The following is a 19,713-nucleotide window of genomic DNA, read 5'->3' as shown; positions in this document are numbered from 1 at the left end:
AAGGAGGAATTACGTACCCAGCGCAAAGAAACTAAAAATCTTGAAAAAAAAGTGGAAGAATTGATGGCTAGAGTAATTAATGCAGAGAAGCTCACAAACGAAATGAAAGAGACGAAAACCATGGCACGAGAAATACGTGACAAATGCACAAGCTTCAGTAACCGTCTCGATCAACTGGAAGAAAGAATGTCAGCGATGGAGGATCAAATGAATGAAATGAAGCGAGAAGAGAAACCAAAAGAAAAAAGAAGAAAAAGAAATGAACAAAGCCTGCAAGAAGTATGGGATTATGTAAAAAGACCAAATCTACGTCTGATTGGGGTGCCTGAAAGTGAGGGGGAAAATGGAACCAAGTTGGAAAACACTCTTCAGGATATCATCCAGGAGAACTTCCCCAACCTAGTAGGGCAGGCCAACATTCAAATCCAGGAAATACAGAGAACGCCACAAAGATATTCCTCGAGAAGAGCAACTCCAAGACACATAATTGCCAGATTCACCAAAGTTGAAATGAAGGAAAAAATCTTAAGGGCAGCCAGAGAGAAAGGTCGGGTTACCCACAAAGGGAAGCCCATCAGACTAACAGCAGATCTCTCGGCAGAAACTCTTCAAGCCAGAAGAGAGTGGGGGCCAATATTCAACATTCTTAAAGAAAAGAATTTTAAACCCAGAATTTTATATCCAGCCAAACTAAGTTTCATAAGTGAAGGAGAAATAAAATCCTTTACAGATAAGCAAATGCTTAGAGATTTTGTCACCACTAGGCCTGCCTTACAAGAGACCCTGAAGGAAGCACTAAACATGGAAAGGAACAACCGGTACCAGCCATTGCAAAAACATGCCAAAATGTAAAGACCATCAAGGCTAGGAAGAAACTGCATCAACTAACAAGCAAAATAACCAGTTAATATCATAATGGCAGGATCAAGTTCACACATAACAATCTTAACCTTAAATGTAAATGGACTAAATGCTCCAATTAAAAGACACAGACTGGCAAACTGGATAAAGAGTCAAGATCCATCAGTCTGCTGTATTCAGGAGACCCATCTCACACGCAGAGACATACATAGGCTCAAAATAAAGGGATGGAGGAAGATTTACCAAGCAAATGGAGAACAAAAAAAAGCGGGGGTTGCAATACTAGTCTCTGATAAAACAGACTTTAAACCATCAAAGATCAAAAGAGACAAAGAAGGCCATTACATAATGGTAAAGGGATCAATTCAACAGGAAGAGCTAACTATCCTAAATATATATGCACCCAATACAGGAGCACCCAGATTCATAAAGCAAGTCCTTAGAGACTTACAAAGAGACTTAGACTCCCATACAATAATAATGGGAGACTTCAACACTCCACTGTCAACATTAGACAGATCAACGAGACAGAAAGTAAACAAGGATATCCAGGAATTGAACTCATCTCTGCAGCAAGCAGACCTAATAGACATCTATAGAACTCTCCACCCCAAATCAACAGAATATACATTCTTCTCAGCACCACATCGTACTTACTCCAAAATTGACCACGTAATTGGAAGTAAAGCACTCCTCAGCAAATGTACAAGAACAGAAATTATAACAAACTGTCTCTCAGACCACAGTGCAATCAAATTAGAACTCAGGACTAAGAAACCCAATCAAAACCGCTCAACTACATGGAAACTGAACAACCTGCTCCTGAATGACTACTGGGTACATAACGAAATGAAGGCAGAAATAAAGATGTTCTTTGAAACCAATGAGAACAAAGATACAACATACCAGAATCTCTGGGACACATTTAAAGCAGTGTGTAGAGGGAAATTTATAGCACTAAATGCCCACAAGAGAAAGCAGGAAAGATCTAAAATTGACACTCTAACATCGCAATTAAAAGAACTAGAGAAGCAAGAGCAAACACATTCGAAAGCTAGCAGAAGGCAAGAAATAACTAAGATCAGAGCAGAACTGAAGGAGATAGAGACACAAAAAACCCTCCAAAAAATCAATGAATCCAGGAGTTGGTTTTTTGAAAAGATCAACAAAATTGACAGACCACTAGCAAGACTAATAAAGAAGAAAAGAGAGAAGAATCAAATCGACGCAATTAAAAATGATAAAGGGGATATCACCACCGACCCCACAGAAATACAAACTACCATCAGAGAATACTATAAACACCTCTACGCAAATAAACTGGAAAATCTAGAAGAAATGGATAATTTCCTGGACACTTACACTCTTCCAAGACTAAACCAGGAAGAAGTTGAATCCCTGAATAGACCAATAGTAGGCTCTGAAATTGAGGCAATAATTAATAGCCTACCAACCAAAAAAAGTCCAGGACCAGATGGATTCACAGCTGAATTCTACCAGAGGTACAAGGAGGAGCTGGTACCATTCCTTCTGAAACTATTCCAATCAATAGAAAAAGAGGGAATCCTCCCTAACTCATTTTATGAGGCCAACATCATCCTGATACCAAAGCCTGGCAGAGACACAACAAAAAAAGAGAATTTTAGACCAATATCCCTGATGAACATCGATGCAAAAATCCTCAATAAAATACTGGCAAACCGGATTCAGCAGCACATCAAAAAGATTATCCACCATGATCAAGTGGGCTTCATCCCTGGGATGCAAGGCTGGTTCAACATTCGCAAATCAATAAACATAATCCAGCATATAAACAGAACCAAAGACAAGAACCACATCATTATCTCAATAGATGCAGAAAAGGCTTTTGACAAAATTCAACAGCCCTTCATGCTAAAAACGCTCAATAAATTCGGTATTGATGGAACGTACCTCAAAATAATAAGAGCTATTTATGACAAACCCACAGCCAATATCATACTGAATGGGCAAAAACTGGAAAAATTCCCTTTGAAAACTGGCACAAGACAGGGATGCCCTCTCTCACCACTCCTATTCAACATAGTGTTGGAAGTTCTGGCTAGGGCAATCAGGCAAGAGAAAGAAATCAAGGGGATTCAGTTAGGAAAAGAAGAAGTCAAATTGTCCCTGTTTGCAGACGACATGATTTTATATTTAGAAAACCCCATTGTCTCAGCCCAAAATCTCCTTAAGCTGATCAGCAACTTCAGCAAAGTCTCAGGATACAAAATTAATGTGCAAAAATCACAAGCATTCTTATACACCAGTGACAGTCAAACAGAGAGCCAAATCAGGAATGAACTTCCATTCACAATTGCTTCAAAGAGAATAAAATACCTAGGAATCCAACTTACAAGGGATGTAAAGGACCTCTTCAAGGAGAACTACAAACCACTGCTCAGTGAAATCAAAGAGGACACAAACAAATGGAAGAACATACCATGCTCATGGATAGGAAGAATCAATATCGTGAAAATGGCCATACTGCCCAAGGTAATTTATAGATTCAATGCCATCCCCATCAAGCTACCAATGAGCTTCTTCACAGAATTGGAAAAAACTGCTTTAAAGTTCATATGGAACCAAAAAAGAGCCCGCATCTCCATGACAATCCTAAGTCAAAAGAACAAAGCTGGAGGCATCACGCTACCTGACTTCAAACTATACTACAAGGCTACAGTAACCAAAACAGCATGGTACTGGTACCAAAACAGAGATATAGACCAATGGAACAGAACAGAGTCCTCAGAAATAATACCACACATCTACAGCCATCTGATCTTTGACAAACCTGAGAGAAACAAGAAATGGGGAAAGGATTCCCTATTTAATAAATGGTGCTGGGAAAATTGGCTAGCCATAAGTAGAAAGCTGAAACTGGATCCTTTCCTTACTCCTTATACGAAAATTAATTCAAGATGGATTAGAGACTTAAATGTTAGACCTAATACCATAAAAATCCTAGAGGAAAACCTAGGTAGTACCATTCAGGACATAGGCATGGGCAAAGACTTCATGTCTAAAACACCAAAAGCAACGGCAACAAAAGCCAAAATTGACAAATGGGATCTCATCAAACTAAAGAGCTTCTGCACAGCAAAAGAAACTACCATCAGAGTGAGCAGGCAACCTACAGAATGGGAGAAAATTTTTGCAATCTACTCATCTGACAAAGGGCTAATATCCAGAACCTACAAAGAACTCAAACAAATTTACAAGAAAAAAACAAACAACCCCATCCAAAAGTGGGCAAAGGATATGAACAGACATTTCTCAAAAGAAGACATTCATACAGCCAACAGACACATGAAAAAATGCTCATCATCACTGGCCATCAGAGAAATGCAAATCAAAACCACAATGAGATACCATCTCACACCAGTTAGAATGGCGATCATTCAAAAGTCAGGAAACAACAGGTGCTGGAGAGGATGTGGAGAAATAGGAACACTTTTACACTGTTGGTGGGAGTGTAAACTAGTTCAACCATTATGGAAAACAGTATGGCGATTCCTCAAGGATCTAGAACTAGATGTACCATATGACCCAGCCATCCCATTACTGGGTATATACCCAAAGGATTATAAATTATGCTGCTATAAGGACACATGCACACGTATGTTTATTGCAGCACTATTCACAATAGCAAAGACTTGGAATCAACCCAAATGTCCATCAGTGACAGATTGGATTAAGAAAATGTGGCACATATACACCATGGAATACTATGCAGCCATAAAAAAGGATGAGTTTGTGTCCTTTGTAGGGACATGGATGCAGCTGGAAACCATCATTCTTAGCAAACTATCACAAGAACAGAAAACCAAACACCGCATGTTCTCACTCGTAGGTGGGAACTGAACAATAAGATCACTTGGACTCGGGAAGGGGAACATCACACACCGGGGCCTATCATGGGGAGGGGGGAGGGGGGAGGGATTGCTTTGGGAGTTATACCTGATGTAAATGACGAGTTGATGGGTGCAGCACACCAACATGGCACAAGTATACATATGTAGCAAACCTGCACATTGTGCACATGTACCCTACAACTTGAAGTTTAATAATAATAAATAAATTTAAAAGAAAAAATAAAAAAAAAAATAAAAAAAAAAAAAAATAATAAAAATAAAAAAAAAAAAAAAAAAAAAAAAAGAATTTGTATTTCTACACATTCATCCATTGAAGAGCACTTAGGTTAATTTCATACCTTGGCTATTGTAAATAATGCTACAGTGAACATAGTAGTGTAGACATCTCTTTGACACACTGATTTGACCTCCTTTGGACATATACCCAGTTGTGAGACTGCTGGATAATATGGTAGTCCTATTTTTCATTTTTTGAGGAACCTCCATACTGTCTTCCACGATGGCTGTCCCCTTTCTCTACATCTTTGCCAACACTTGATATCTTTCATCTTTTTGATAACAGCTATTCTAACAGGTAAAAGGTATATCTTACTGCAGTTTTCGCATTTCCTGATGATTACTGATGTTGAAACTTTTTTTTTCAAATTAAATACTATTCAGCCTTAAAAAAGGAAATTGTCACTTGTGACACCTGGCGGACATTACTGTTAAGTGAAATAAGCCAGGCACAGAAAGATGAATACTGCACAATCTCACTTACATGTGGAATCTAAAATAGTCAGACTCATAAAAGTAGAGTATAGAATTAGAATGGTGGTTACCAGAGGCTGCAGGGAGGGGTGAACATGGAAAGAGGAAACGTTGGTCAAAGCGTACAAACCTTAAGCTAGGAGTAGTAAGTTTTGGTGATCTATTGCACAGCATGGTGACTATAGCTAATAAAACATTGTGTATTTCAAAATTGCTAAGAGTGGGTTCTTTTTTTTTTTTTTTTGAGACAGGGTCTCTCTCTTACCCAGGCTGGAGTACAGTGACATGGTGATAGCTCACTACAGGCTTGACCTCCTAGACTCAAGTGATCCTCCTGACATAGCTTCTGAATAGGTAGGACTATAGGTACATGCCACCGTGCCTAGCTAATTAAAAAAAAAATTAAGACAGGGTCTTGCTATGTTGCCTACGCTAGGGGTGGATTTTAAATGTACTCACCAAAAAGAAATTAGTATGGTGGGGGAAAAAAAAAAAGGTTCAGCTGGGCTCGATGGCTCACGCCTGTAATCCCAGCACTTTGGGAAGCCGAGGCAGGTGGATCACCTGACGTCAGGAGTTTGAGACCAGCGTGGCTGACATTCCGTCTTTACTAAAAATACATAAATTAGCTGGGCGTGGTGAAGCACATCTGTAATCCCAGCTACTCGGGAGGCTGAGGCAGGAGAGTCTCTTGATCCCAGGAAGCGGAGGTTGCAGTGAGCCGAGATTGTGCCACTGCACTCCAGCCTGGGCAACAGAGCAAGACTCCACCTCAATAAAAAAAAGGTTCAGAGAATAGGCAGTAAAAAAGAAATTAAAAACAACAACAAACAAAAACAAGAAATAAGCAAATACACATGGGAAGTGACAGGTGTGTTAATTAGCCTCATTTGATCATTCCACAATGTATACTCATACCAAAACATAACACTGTACTTCACAAATATATAAAATTATTTGTCAATTTTAAAATAATAATTAGCTTTTCTAACAAGTTCAAGGTGGTGCTGATGCTACTAGTCTGTGGATGACACTTTGAAAACCACTACTCTAAACCTAAATATTCTCAATTTTTGAGTTATTTTCAAGAGTCATTGGGACCTCAGCAGAAAACACCAAGTTTGGGAGACTTAAATATGTTAAACGGCTAAACTGTTCTTTGAGATACTTCATCAGAGGTAAAATAGTGACAAAGTTCAAAATCATTCAGTGTTGAGCTGTGTATACATGCAGCTTAGAATTCCAGACCCCCTTTTTCTGATTTCACAGAAATAATACCCAGGTGTACTCTATAGGGGTTTACAGGGGGAAATGACTTTTCAATTCTGGCAGTGTGAGGGGCTAGAGCCCCCTGCACTTTTTTTTTTTTTTTTTTTTGAGATGGAGTTTTACTCTTGTCCCCCAGGCTGGAGTGCAATGGCATGATCTCGGCTCACCACAACCTGTGCCTCTTGGGTTCAAGTGATTTTTCTTCCTCGGCCTCCTGAGTAGCTGGGATTACAGGCGTCCCCACCTCGCCAGGCTTATTTTTATATTTTTTGTAGAGATGGGCTTTCACTATGTTGCATTTTTTTTTTAACCTTATTTTTCTAAGACAGGGTCTCACTACACTGCCCAGGCTAGAACGTAATGGCTATTTACAGGCACAATCATACTGTGCTGCAGCCTTCAACTCTGGGGCTCAAGTGATCTTCCCACCTCAGCCTCCTGAGGAGCTGAGACTACAAGCATGTACCACTACATCTGGCTGCTTCTTGCACTTTGATTTAGTAGAGTTTCTCTTCAGAAGGTACAGGGACTGCTTCATAGTGGTCTCTGGAAAAAGTCCTTTGTTCCAATTCCCACATCAGTCACTTCACAATGTGAAAAATATACATAAAATCTTGATATGTTCAAATTAAATAGATCTTAGCCTCAGCCTCCATGTTTTCCAGAACTGTTCTATCTATGACTCACAAGATTCCTGGGTAAATGGGAGGCTGAAATGGCATTTGTGGAGTCTCAAAATGCTTATGTAAGCCAGTTTTCCACCTCTTCCCCATTATTTTATTAGCACCTATGTTATTAAGAGTAACAAATTCATCTCAGTATTGGTTTTAACTTTTCACCTTGTATCAGAGGTATAATAGCCATAAAATGACCAAAGAAGGGAAGAAGGTGGTCAAAAGGTATAGACAAACTGAAAATTCAGCTCTAAAAAAATGGCCAAATGACAATATTAAATTAAAAGTCAGCCTTATCATTTAACAGCAAACATTTATCAAATTATGCTTGTTGCTAAAAATAGAGATGTTAATAAATACGCACAGTGCCTGCCCTCATCGAGCTTTATTTTCTATCTTGCAGAGAAAACCAAGAGAACAATCATTACGAGTGTGAAGAACATTCTAAAGAAATTCAGGTTGCTATGGGAAATGAGACCTAACCTCCCCAAGTGGAACAGGGAGATATGTGTGGAGAAGGAGGTATCAAGAAAGGTTTCCCAATGAAACTGACCTCCATCACACAATTACTTAGTTTATTAAGTAATGACCATGTGCTAGACATGAATGATAAATAAGAGTAGACTAGACAAAGACGGAGGAGAAACAGGTACAGATAGAGGAAACGTGCACGGAATGTTTCCACAGAACTCAAGCACACAAAGCACGCAAGAGTACAAAGGAAGTTGGAAAGGGAGGCAAGGACTAGAATGTGCAGACCTCTCTAGAGGACTTCCCAAGAGCAGTGAAAAGCAGGACAACAAGAGGATCATGTCTGCATCTTAAAAGATCCCTCTCTGCCACATATGCAGTAGAATTAAAATCTTCCCTATGTATTAGTACTTTTTAAGGTTACTACGAGGATTGGAAAAATCATGTGCCTAAATAATAATGCTGGTACATATTACTTATCCACTACATTTTACTCTCCAAAACTCTCAGCTCCATTTCCATTTCCAGCTAGAAGAGGGACATGTACCTCTGTGTTGAGTTTAGAAAAAAGAACACTGCATCACAGCTGATATAACAAGCAGTAAAGAATGTCTATATTGGAACTGGTAAGGAGAATTCAGCACAGTTGTTAGAAAAAAGGCAATGCTCTCTTAGCCAAGAGCAACTGTAACAAAATGTAACTTTTAGAAGGATACAGTAAAAACGAGTTATCTAGAAATAAATCTAATATGTGCAAGGGCTGTATGGAGAAACTTAAAAAGTGCACTAAATAATATTATGCTTAAGAGCATACTATGCCAGTCTTCCCCAAATGAAATCAATGAAATTCCAATAAATTCCCAAAGTGTTTTTCACAGGACTTAACAAGGTAATCCTAAAGTATATAATCTAGAAATCACAAAAACGTAATGTTGGATGAACATAAACAAGTTGTACAAAGAAACTCCAATATTATATAACATTTTAAAATATATAAAATATTACATATTGTCATGGACTCATACGTATGTAATAACAGTATAAAAACATGCATGAGAATGATAAGCGTCAGATTCAGAACAGTGGTTACCAAAGGGAGCAGGATCAGAAGAGCAAAAACAGGGATTCCAGTTTACACGTAATCTTTTATTGCTTAAAATGAGTAGTGGATACAAAGATGTTTGTTATACTATTCGTCTTTAAAATCTTTTTAAAAAATATGTCTTAAATATTCCACAAAAATACAGAATGCCTTTTATTTGAAAACCATGTTATTACACGATCTAGTTTAGTAATTCCCAAACACCAATCCAATAGCTACATCAGTAACACCTGAAGTACTTGTTAAAAACACAGATTACCAGGCTATCCCAGGATCAGGATTTCTGGGAGGAGAGCCATGTGATTCTAATGTACAGCCTTAGTACCCCAGTAACTATTAACAGCCAATCCATTAACGAAATTGGCCCCAATCTGACGATGAGACATGTAAGTGCTTGAATATCTAATCACTTTCCAATGATCCAACTGTCTAGAACGTAGATTCTAACTTGAGGGCAAAACCCTACAAATTTTAAAATATATCCTTTACTGTACCTTTCCAAAAGACTATACATGTTAAAAACTAGGTATATTTATAAAGTAGTAGTATCAAATAATTCCATAGAAGAACATAATTCTTTCATATTCACCACAGGAAACATGCCACAGCAAAAGTCACAGAGACGATAAAAAGTGCTGTTCTTAAGTTCAAATGGTTTAAGTCACTGGCAACTATCCTCATGATGTACTTCCTTCAAGCATATAGACAGCAATACTGTATTTCTTTCCTAATTTTCTTCCCTTAGAATACAATTCATAGCTAATTTTATCTAGAGAAATGCAGAGAACCATGTGAGACATAAAAAATAAATTTAGAAAGAAAATTTATTAAAAATTAGAGGTATTAGTACTGCAATGACAATTGTCATAGCCTGCTCCCAAGACATAATGTTAACTAGAGATGATTAAGCTGTTAAAATGTATGAAATACTCAAGGGCCTTCTCTCTTACATACACACAGACACACACATACAGTTTCCCTGAATATTTTTAAATTACAACCAAAAACAAGGAAAGGGATTATTTTGATGTTCTAAACAACACAAATCCGGTACCAGGCACACAAACCGTATCAACATAAAATAACTCACTTACCAGGGCTTTCTACTCGCTTATAGTGGTAGGGATTGATGCAGACTTCCTTCTGCTTAGAACCAAAAGGAAACTCACAGCATTCCAGTGGTTTTAGTTCATGGTGGCTCTGAAGATCAGGCCAGCGCCATACACGGCAGTAAATGACATGAGGCAGTCCCTTCCGGTGGGAGACCTGCAGCCTGCCATCCAAAGAGCGGGGAATGGTGACACAGTTACTTGGTTGCCCTGGGCAGCTCAAGGCCTTCTCCAGTTCCTCCATGGCACCTTTCTTTTTCTTCAGTTTTTTCACCAAAGCATCAACAGCTTTCTCTGCCCATTTTTCTTCTTCATCGCCCTGTTTCCACCCAAGAAGTCTTTTCACAGCTGGACTTGTAAAGGAAAATAAACTTGTCACATTCATAATGACAGCACTAGTTATATAGCCCTTGGATACGGTGAAATAAAGGTGTCTTCAAACGCAAAAGGACAGCAGAAGAGATCTGTTTATTTACAGAGAAGTCTCTTTAATTTCTTAGTTTGAAGTCCAGAAAAGTAGAAATTACCATTCCTAGTGTTTAAAAAAGTAACCCAGTCAGCACCTACAAAAGAAAAAAAAAAAAAAGGTTAGAATCATCTCTACCATACAACCAAATTTATTAAGTAATCACCATGTGTTAGGTACTATTTTTAGTACTTTTATGTAATACAGTATGCTGTGCACCGAATTGTGACCCCTTAAATTCATATGCAGAAGCCCTAACTCTCAGTATGACTATATTTAGAGATGGAGCCTCTAAGAAAGTAATTAAAGTTAAATAAGGTCATCAGGGTGGGGCCTTAATCTGATAGGACTGGTGGTCTTAAGATTGCTATCTCCCTCCTCCAGCCTCTATGCCCACACACTGAGGGCACTGCAAGAAGGCAATCATCTGCAAGCCAGGAAGAGAGCCCTCACCAGAGCCTGGATTGTCCAGAACCTTGATCTTGGACTTTCCAGACTCCAGAATGAAGATAAAATCTATTTCTGTTATTTAAGCCACCCAGTCTATGATATTTTATTATGGCAACCAAAGCAGACTGATATATAGCATTTAATGCTTTTCACAATCCTTTGAGCTAGGTAATACAATTGCTGCCACTTTTCAGATGAGTAAACTGAGAAGCAGTTTAAAAAGTAAGCCACTGTTAACAAAAGCTCTGGGATAAAAGCAACAAAGTTAAAAAGTCCAAGTTCTCCAAAGACATTGTAATATTTTAGATTTAGATTCACTTATAACCTCTAAAAATATATTTCAAAACACCTCAATCAACAAAAACTGAAAGCAACAGGGAGTAAAAAAAAAAAAAACTTAGTCTAATATCTCTGTTTTTTGGTTTGTTCTACAAATATTTCTTATGCTAAAATTCCTATTATATAAATGTAGTAATATTTTAGGGTATTTCTTCAGTGAACAAACCTGTGTCTATGGGTTACAGGGCAAATAGGACAGGAAATACATCTCCTGCTTTAAAAATTTTGCTAGTTATTGACATAAAAGGAATAAAGCACATGGACACATACTGTACCAAATTCTTCAGCCAAGTTGCTTCATTTAAACTTTCTATTTACCCTTCAGCACATGAAAACATAAAATGTGAAAAAGGTTAAGGAGGCTAACTTTGTACAAACCCTGGCTAAACTGGAGTAGCACATATCAGACCAACCTCCTTCCAAACAAACAAGCCAGAAAACAAACAAAAGCCCAGCTTTTTAAAGGCATCAAAGAGGAACCAAGGCATGCAGGACTTGAGGGGGCCAAAATCCTGGAGAGAGGGGAAATGCAATGAAGTGAGCTGAATATTTGTCGCCACTCTTCCTTTCCAGGGATTTGCCAATAGCTATGCTATTAGCAGCAAAAGGTCTAGGAGCCAAGCAGAAAGAGGTAACTAAGAGGCTTACAAACTAAGCAGAGCTTCTAGTAGCCTAATAGTGCTGAAGAACCTCAAAATAACAACACAACAACAAATGGAGTTGAGGGCCTGCTGAGGAGAAACCCTGGTAAATAGTCTAGGCTTTCAATGGAGTCTCCTGGAGGAATATGCCCCAGTCTAAGGGCAAAAATGAAATGGAGCAGTCTTTACAACCAACCTAGAGTCATCTTAATCCTAGCCTTGGTCTAGGTGATGTGTACTGCTCTCTAACAGCTTGCCAGAAGAAAAACAATTTCGCTATAGAGGGAGACAACATCAACCTTAGTCACTACAATTTTAAATTCACAGTGTATGGCAATGAACCAAAAGTTATCAAGCATACCAAAAACAGGACCAAATGACCAAAACAAAACAGAATAGAAACAGACCTAAGGGGTGACCCAGGTAATGGAGTTACCAGAAACAGACTTTAAAGTATTAATGATTACTACTTTGTATGTCAAGGAAAGAGAAGACAAGGTTGAAGATTTTAACAAAGAACTAGAATCATAAAGCAGAATGAAATAAAAATTCTAGAACTGAAAAATATAGTAACTAATGAGACTTTAAATAGGATGAATTTAACAACAGGCTAGATACAGTAGAATAAAAGATTAGTGAGCAGGAAGATGGGTAAAAAATGTTCATAATAATGCAAAGAGAGGGAAAAAATGAAAAATAAAGAACTGAGGAGACATAATGGATCTAGTGAAAGGTCTAGCACCACGTAAGTAGAGTCTTAAAGGAAAAGAAGATAGACTGTAACAGAGCAATATTTTTAGATACTAGCCAGGGATTTTTCCAAAACTGTCAATAGACATCTAACCATACATTCACGAAGCCCTACAGCTTCCAAGGATACACACAGAGAAATCCACAAATTTCAATGTGTCATATTACAGTAAAATTCCTGAAAACCTAAGACAAAACTCTTTAAAAAGGTACATTACCTTCAAGTAAGTACAATCAGGTTGACAGCTGACATTTCAGCATAAACAATGGAAACCAGAAGACAATGAAATGACATCGTTAGTGCCAAATGTAAATAGCTGGTAACTTAAAACTCTACATTTAGAGGAAAAACACATTCAAAAAATGATTGTGAAATAAAGATGCTTTCCAACAATCAAAATCTGAGAGAACTGGTTTACAGTAGATTGTCACTAAAAGAAATACTAACAGGAATTCTTCAGGCAGAAGGAAAAAGATTCTAGAAATAAGCAAAGAACTGCAGGAAATGAGGAAGAGCTCCTGAAGAGGAAATAAGGGTAAGTTTAAATGAATACTGACTTCACAAAACAACAATAGGAATGTCTCATGATGTTTAAAATATATGTAGAATTAAAATGCATGGAAACAGCAAAAAGAGATAAATGAAGTTAGCATTCTAAGGTCCTTGTGTTATCCAGTCCGTGGTAAAGTATAATTTATTATTAGTACAATAAGTTATGAATTCACGTCATAATAAAGCAACAACTGAGAGAATACATTAAAAATTATAACAAGCTAATAGATGGGTTAAAAATATGGAACTAAAAAAATACATATGATTGGCCCAGTGTGGTGGATCATGCCTGTAATCCCAGCACTCTGGGAAGCCAAAGTAGGGGGATAGCTTCAGGAGTTCCAGAGTAGCCTGGGCAGCACAGGAAAACCCTATCTCTACAAAAAGTAAAAAAGTAGTTTGGCAAGGTGGCATGTGCCTGTAGTCTCAGCCACCCAGGGGGCAGAGGCAGGAGGACTGCTTGAGCCTAGGAGTTATGATAGGCATTATGATCATGCCACTGCACTCCAACCTGAGTGACAGAGTGAGAGCTGTCTCTAAAAATCAAATACAAATTTTAAAAATGATTAATGCAAAACATATGAAAAGGAGACAACAGATGAGACAAATAGAAAATAGTAAGGTTTAGATATAATCCCAAAGTATAGGCAATTACTTAAATATAAATAGACTAAAATATGACAACTAAGAGATAGAGTTGGGGGGAACACTATATAACTATATTGTACTTAAAAGAGACACATATTAAATATAAGAACACAAGATTGAAAGCAAAAGAGTGGAAAAATACATACTATGCATATCCTACCCAAAAAGCTGGCATAGCTATCCATTCAGATAAAATAGAGTTTAAAGTAAGAGGTATCATCAGAGATTTTTAAAGAGAAAAAAGAAAAAAAGGACATTTTATACTGATGAGTTGAGCCACCATGTAGATTTTTAAATTCTAAATTTTATGTAAATAATAACAGCCTCAAAATTCATAGAGCAAAAGACTAACAATTACAATGACAGGCAAACCCACAATCCTAGTGGGAGATTAACATAGTAAATGATAAAACAAGCAAACAAAAATCAATTGATACAGGAAAAAAAGTGTTTAAAAACTTGATCCAATTTATATACATATTATCACAGCACTCAACAACTGTACAATTCATAACACTTTCAAATACACATGGAATACTTACTGAAATTGACTATATAATGAACAAACCAAATCTCAATCTGTATCAAAAGACTAAAATCATACAGAATATATTCTTTGATCTTAGTATAAATAAGAAATCAATAAAAACATTGTTATTGAAGAGAACCAAACTTTAAAATAACCCAAGGGTCAAAGAAGAAATTACAGCGGAAATAGAAAATATTTTTAACTAAATGATTGTAAAAATAACACAGCCAAAATGTAGGATGTGGCTCAAGGCACAGAGAGAAATTTATAGTCTTAAATGCATATATTAGAAAATGAAAAGAGCTGAAAACTAACACTCTAATACCCACCAAAGATTTTTTAAAAGGAAAAATAAACCCAAAGAAAGTAGAAGAAAATGAAAGCAGAAATTTAAAGCATACTAAAGAAAACCTATAAAATCAAAGTTGATTCTTTGAAAATACTAATAAAACTGGATAAATCCCTAGCAAAACTGATACATAAAAAAGAGAAGGCACAAATTACCAATAAATGGATTAGAATGGGGGAAACCATTAGTGAGCCTCAGAAATTAAAAAAAATATAATTATTATAAATAGCTGTCACAGCAAACTGTGCATGTCTGTAGCTACACTGTGATAATCTACACATCTGTCATCTTCACTACAGGAAATGAAAATGATGTGGGACTCCAACTTATTATTTTCTTACCTTTGGAACTTGGCATAGTACCCGGCACATAGCTGATTCTCACTAAATGCCTATGAATAATTTAGCTCCCTGAAGAATCTAGAAAGCCAAATATGGAATGTCAACTTTATCTGGGAGGCTATAGGGAGTCTGCCATTTTCCTTCTTAAAGAGTTCACCCAAATTTACTAGTTTTTTTGAAGTTGGCATGATTTTCATTTAACATTAAAGGAAAGAAAACAAAACTATGCTATTATCAAGAGTCACACCTGGTCAGAGTGTACCTATTGATATGATAATTTCCTTTTTACTAAAAGGTTAGTTTTGCAAAAGAACAAGAACTTTTTTCTAGGCTTCTAGGAACAATTTATACAGGGAGTGTATTTCTTCATATTCTATATGTCAATTTCTTCTACTTCAAGAACAGCTTTTTACCATTTTAACCAATACTTTTTAAACAGAATGGCTGTTTGTATCAAAATAACTTGGGGCTATTTTAAAATAGATAACAAATACATTTAAATACCCCCAAAATCACTTGTTATATAAAGCAAGAGTGTTGGGCAATGTAGTATGTAAGAACCACCATTTCAGATTTTCGTTTTAACTATTCAAACCAGCATTCATTCAACAAAGCTGTATTAAGTGTCTCCTAAGTGCCTAGCACAGTGCTAGACACAGGAGACACAGAGGCAAACATGTCTAACATCCTGGAGGAGCTCACAATCCACTGGGAAAGCCAGTGTGTAAACAACTAACTCCCATAAAGCAAATTGCTAACCTGCATGCTAATTCTAAAGGACTTTACTGAGATGTTTTATTAGGTGACCTTCCAGGGACTCAGTCAGAAGAAATGCTATGATTATACCATTGCCCACGGGCACAATAGTAATAGAAGAGGAGGCCCACGTGCTGTGCATTTACCTACTATTAACTAACTCTAATACCATGTGGTAAAGGCTATAAAACAAGTATCAACACCACTCTGGTCTGAATATTTGTATCCCCTCCCTAAATTCACATGCTGAAATCCTAACCCCAAAGGTGATAGAATTAGGAGGTGAGCCCTCTGGGAGGTGATTAGGTCATGAGGATGGTGCCCTTGTGAATGGAATTAGTGCCCTTATAAAAGAGACCCCAAAGAGATCTCTCCTCCCTTCCACCATGTGAGGTTACAGTGAGAAGAGGCCATCCAGGTACCCTGATCTTGGATTTCCCAATTACTATAACTTTGAGAAATAAATTTCTGTTGTTTATAAGCCACTCAGTCTATATGGTATTTTGTTATAGCAGCCTACAAACAATAATATATAAAAACAGAAAAGGAAAGAACAATTCCAGAGATTTCAGAACTTCTTTTTCTAAGAGAAAACATCAGACTTAAAAGATAAGCAGAATTTTGCAAAACAATAGAGCAGACATTTTGTGTGTTCATTACTTGACAAACACTATTCACTGCTGTTTATATATTAACCAGTTTAATCTCAGCAACAATGCTTTAGTATTTACTGTGAAGTAAATACTATCATTTTCTTTATTTTACATGTAAGGAAAATAAAATATAGAAAAGTTAAGCATCTTGTCCAAAGCTATGTAGACAGCTATAAGTGGCAGAACCTGGATCTGAACCTATTTTGCCTGGCTCTAAAGCCAGAATTTTTAAACCACTTTTCCAAATGGCTTGTTTTAACAGACACATGATAGAAATGCTAGGGTTTAATCCAGCTGGAGATGACACAGGCTGATACGAAGGCAGGGGCAAGACTGAAGAATCTCATCATGTGGACAAGTGGAAGGTTTTACAACTGAGAATTAGCATGATTAGATCTACATTTTAGAAAGACAACTAGGGTAATATCTTCAATACAGAAAAATTTCTTCATACTGGGAGCAAAAAAAAAAAAAATCTAAACCAAGGGTATCCAAACACTATAGAAGCCAGTTGGGTGGTAAATGTCACGAGGCCACTCACAAAAATTAAAGTGAAAGGATCACAGTACTTTGCATATAAACATGCACAGACAAAACAAAATGCAAGCTGATGACTAATTTTTACCTGAGTTAAGCATTTTTTTAATATACAAGTCAAACAGGTGACCTACCTCCTATAAGGAACTCAAATGAGTCCATGATATTATGGCCTTGGCAAGACAACTACTTTTTTTCTGCCCCTTTTTGTACTTCCTGCCTTAGTTTATGTCAAAAGCTAAGTGGCCTTATCAGTTTAAAGTGCAAAATAAAAACATGAGTCAGCAAACAGAGATTTCCTTCCCTCTTGTCCAAATATAAACATTTCACACTGACAAAAAAGTATTCATCTAGTGGAAAAAAAAAAAAAAAACCCAGCAGCCTTAAAAATATTGAGATCTTTATTCCAGCAACTTTACCTTCAGAAATTTACTCTAAGGAAATATTCTGAACCGGAAAGGGAAAATAGTTTTCACACAAAGATTTTCATCAGAGCATTATCTATAACAGGGAAAAAAGGAGAAACATCTAATAATTGAAAAATAGCTAAGTAAACTGCATGCATCCACTCAATGGAATATTATATAGCCCTTAAAAATTATGTTCATAAAGACTACATAATAATTTGGGGAAAACTGTAAGCAGAACATAAAATGGTTGGTTATATGTACCATAAACAACTATGTAAATATATGAAAATATTAACCATGACTGGGTTTGGAAGATTAGTAATGTGTCTCTCTCCTCCTTTTCTAAACTTTTCAAACACTCTTTAATGAAAAAATGTAACTTTTGATTTTTTTAAAAAAGCCTTTCTATGCAAATACTTGCTAATTACAAAAAAAAAAAAAAAAAACCCACAAAAATCAATTCATTAGCTCAAGCCACATCTATACTCTACTTAGAAATCAGGTTGGATTTATAGTGTGATCTGGTTGGAGAAGTAAAAAAAATATAATGTAGTTTAAAGCAGTGTTCCAAATTCAGAACGTTTTCCTAAGGAGCCTCACCCATGGGAAGGATTTCTATCAGAATTGCCGGAAGTGAAATTAGAAAGATACTCTTATACTACTCGACATGGTTATTTAATTTTCCAACTTATGTGTTATTCCTTAATATTAAAAGAAAAAAATGTTAAAGTACTCTTAACTGCCGTGTAACTTGCTTTATATTTAAAGTAAACCTAATCAGCCAATTGCAGAACAAATGAGCATTTTCTTCATCTTGGCCTCATCTAGTAAAGCAACAAGTAAATGATTCAACTCTTGTGAATATCAACAAAATACACTCTCGTCCATTTAATATGTTACAGATCACAAACTCCCATAGAAAGTTTTTTTAAATTACTCTAATTTGTACATGAAGATATAATTTGTTTATTAAAGGAAGGAGTAACCACCAAATGTTACAACCCAAGTACCTTTAATAAAAAGATGAAGAAACAAAAAACTCTGTATCAGCTTCAGACTGGAGGCTGTTTTATAATTCTTGCACCAGCATGGAATTCAACAGACTAAACAAATGCTCCCATTAAATATTGAGGGAATAATTATATTATTCAATAAAATAAACAAAAAAATACAGGCTACAAAAAGTGACTGGGGGAAAAATATCCAAAAACTGTCAGTACTTTAAGAAAGGCAAATGACAGAAGATAAATGGTCTATTGTCAAATGAAGCAGGCAACTATTTTCTCCTCCTACTTCTTGTTCTTTGGTTCATTACTCTTTCTTAACTAATAGTAAAAAATCATGGCACAAAGATCAAAAGAATTAAGGAACTAAAAGTACAGGGTATTGATTAACTTCACTTTGAAAATGTTTAACAGCTGGATACTTTTTTTTTTTTTAAAGACAACTTTATAAAAATTCTGTTTGATTGGCCGGGCGTGGTGGCTCACGCCTGTAATCCCAGCACTTTGGGAGGCCGAGGCGGGCGGATCATGGGTCAGGAGTTCAAGATCAGCCTGGCCAACATGGCGAAACACTGTATCTACTAAAAATACAAAAATAAGCTGGGCATGGTGGTGTACGCCTGTATACCCAGCTACTTGGGAGGCGGAGGCAAGAGAAGCGCTTGAACAGGGAGGTGGAGGTTGCAGTGAACCAAGATTGTGCCACTGCACTACAGCCTGGGTGACAGATTGAGACTCGCCTCAAAAAAAAAAAAAAAAAAAAATTCTGTTTGATCCATTTTTTTTTTTTCTTTTGGAAACAAATATTTCCAAGTAACAAAACTACGTATGTGTGTTTCCAGACTTACATCACCAGATATCTTCTTAATCAGATAGACTGGTTGGTTTTGTGAATACACAGAAAAAGTAAGACTTGAGCTCCCAAAGTAGACCTATGGTGGGCTTCAGAGTGATCATAAGCAAACTGCACGAATTTTGTAGTTCAGTATTTTTAATATATGAAACCATTTCACAATATACCTCATTAGATGCCATGGAGATGTAAGATCTCTCAGAGACATGTTGTAGAAAGTGATCAAAATTAACTGGCAATATTAATTAGCGTTACAGAAATGTATGTGTCATCTATCCTAACATCCAATTTTGGATAGGATTCAA

At 36.7% G+C, this 19,713-nt stretch overlaps 1 protein-coding gene across 6 annotated transcripts in view; it reads right to left on the bottom strand.

Moving 5' to 3' along the window:
* The window catches only part of SMAD1 (SMAD family member 1), an 82,008-nt gene that overhangs the window by 38,726 nt on the left and 23,569 nt on the right, over positions 1 to 19,713 (bottom strand). For all 6 annotated transcript variants that reach the window (XM_073017656.1, XM_007999902.3, XM_037992613.2 and 3 more), the window contains exon 2: positions 10,115 to 10,692. In XM_073017656.1, coding sequence (XP_072873757.1) covers positions 10,115 to 10,514 — 400 coding nt within the window. In that variant the 5' untranslated portion in view covers positions 10,515 to 10,692. The remainder of the gene's footprint in view (positions 1 to 10,114; positions 10,693 to 19,713) is intronic.

Source organism: Chlorocebus sabaeus, chromosome 7 (genome assembly GCF_047675955.1).
Source record: "Chlorocebus sabaeus isolate Y175 chromosome 7, mChlSab1.0.hap1, whole genome shotgun sequence".
NCBI classification, from domain to species: Eukaryota; Metazoa; Chordata; class Mammalia; order Primates; family Cercopithecidae; genus Chlorocebus; species Chlorocebus sabaeus.
Note: the sequence above shows the minus strand (reverse complement) of the source record. Positions and strands in the feature narration are given on the sequence as shown.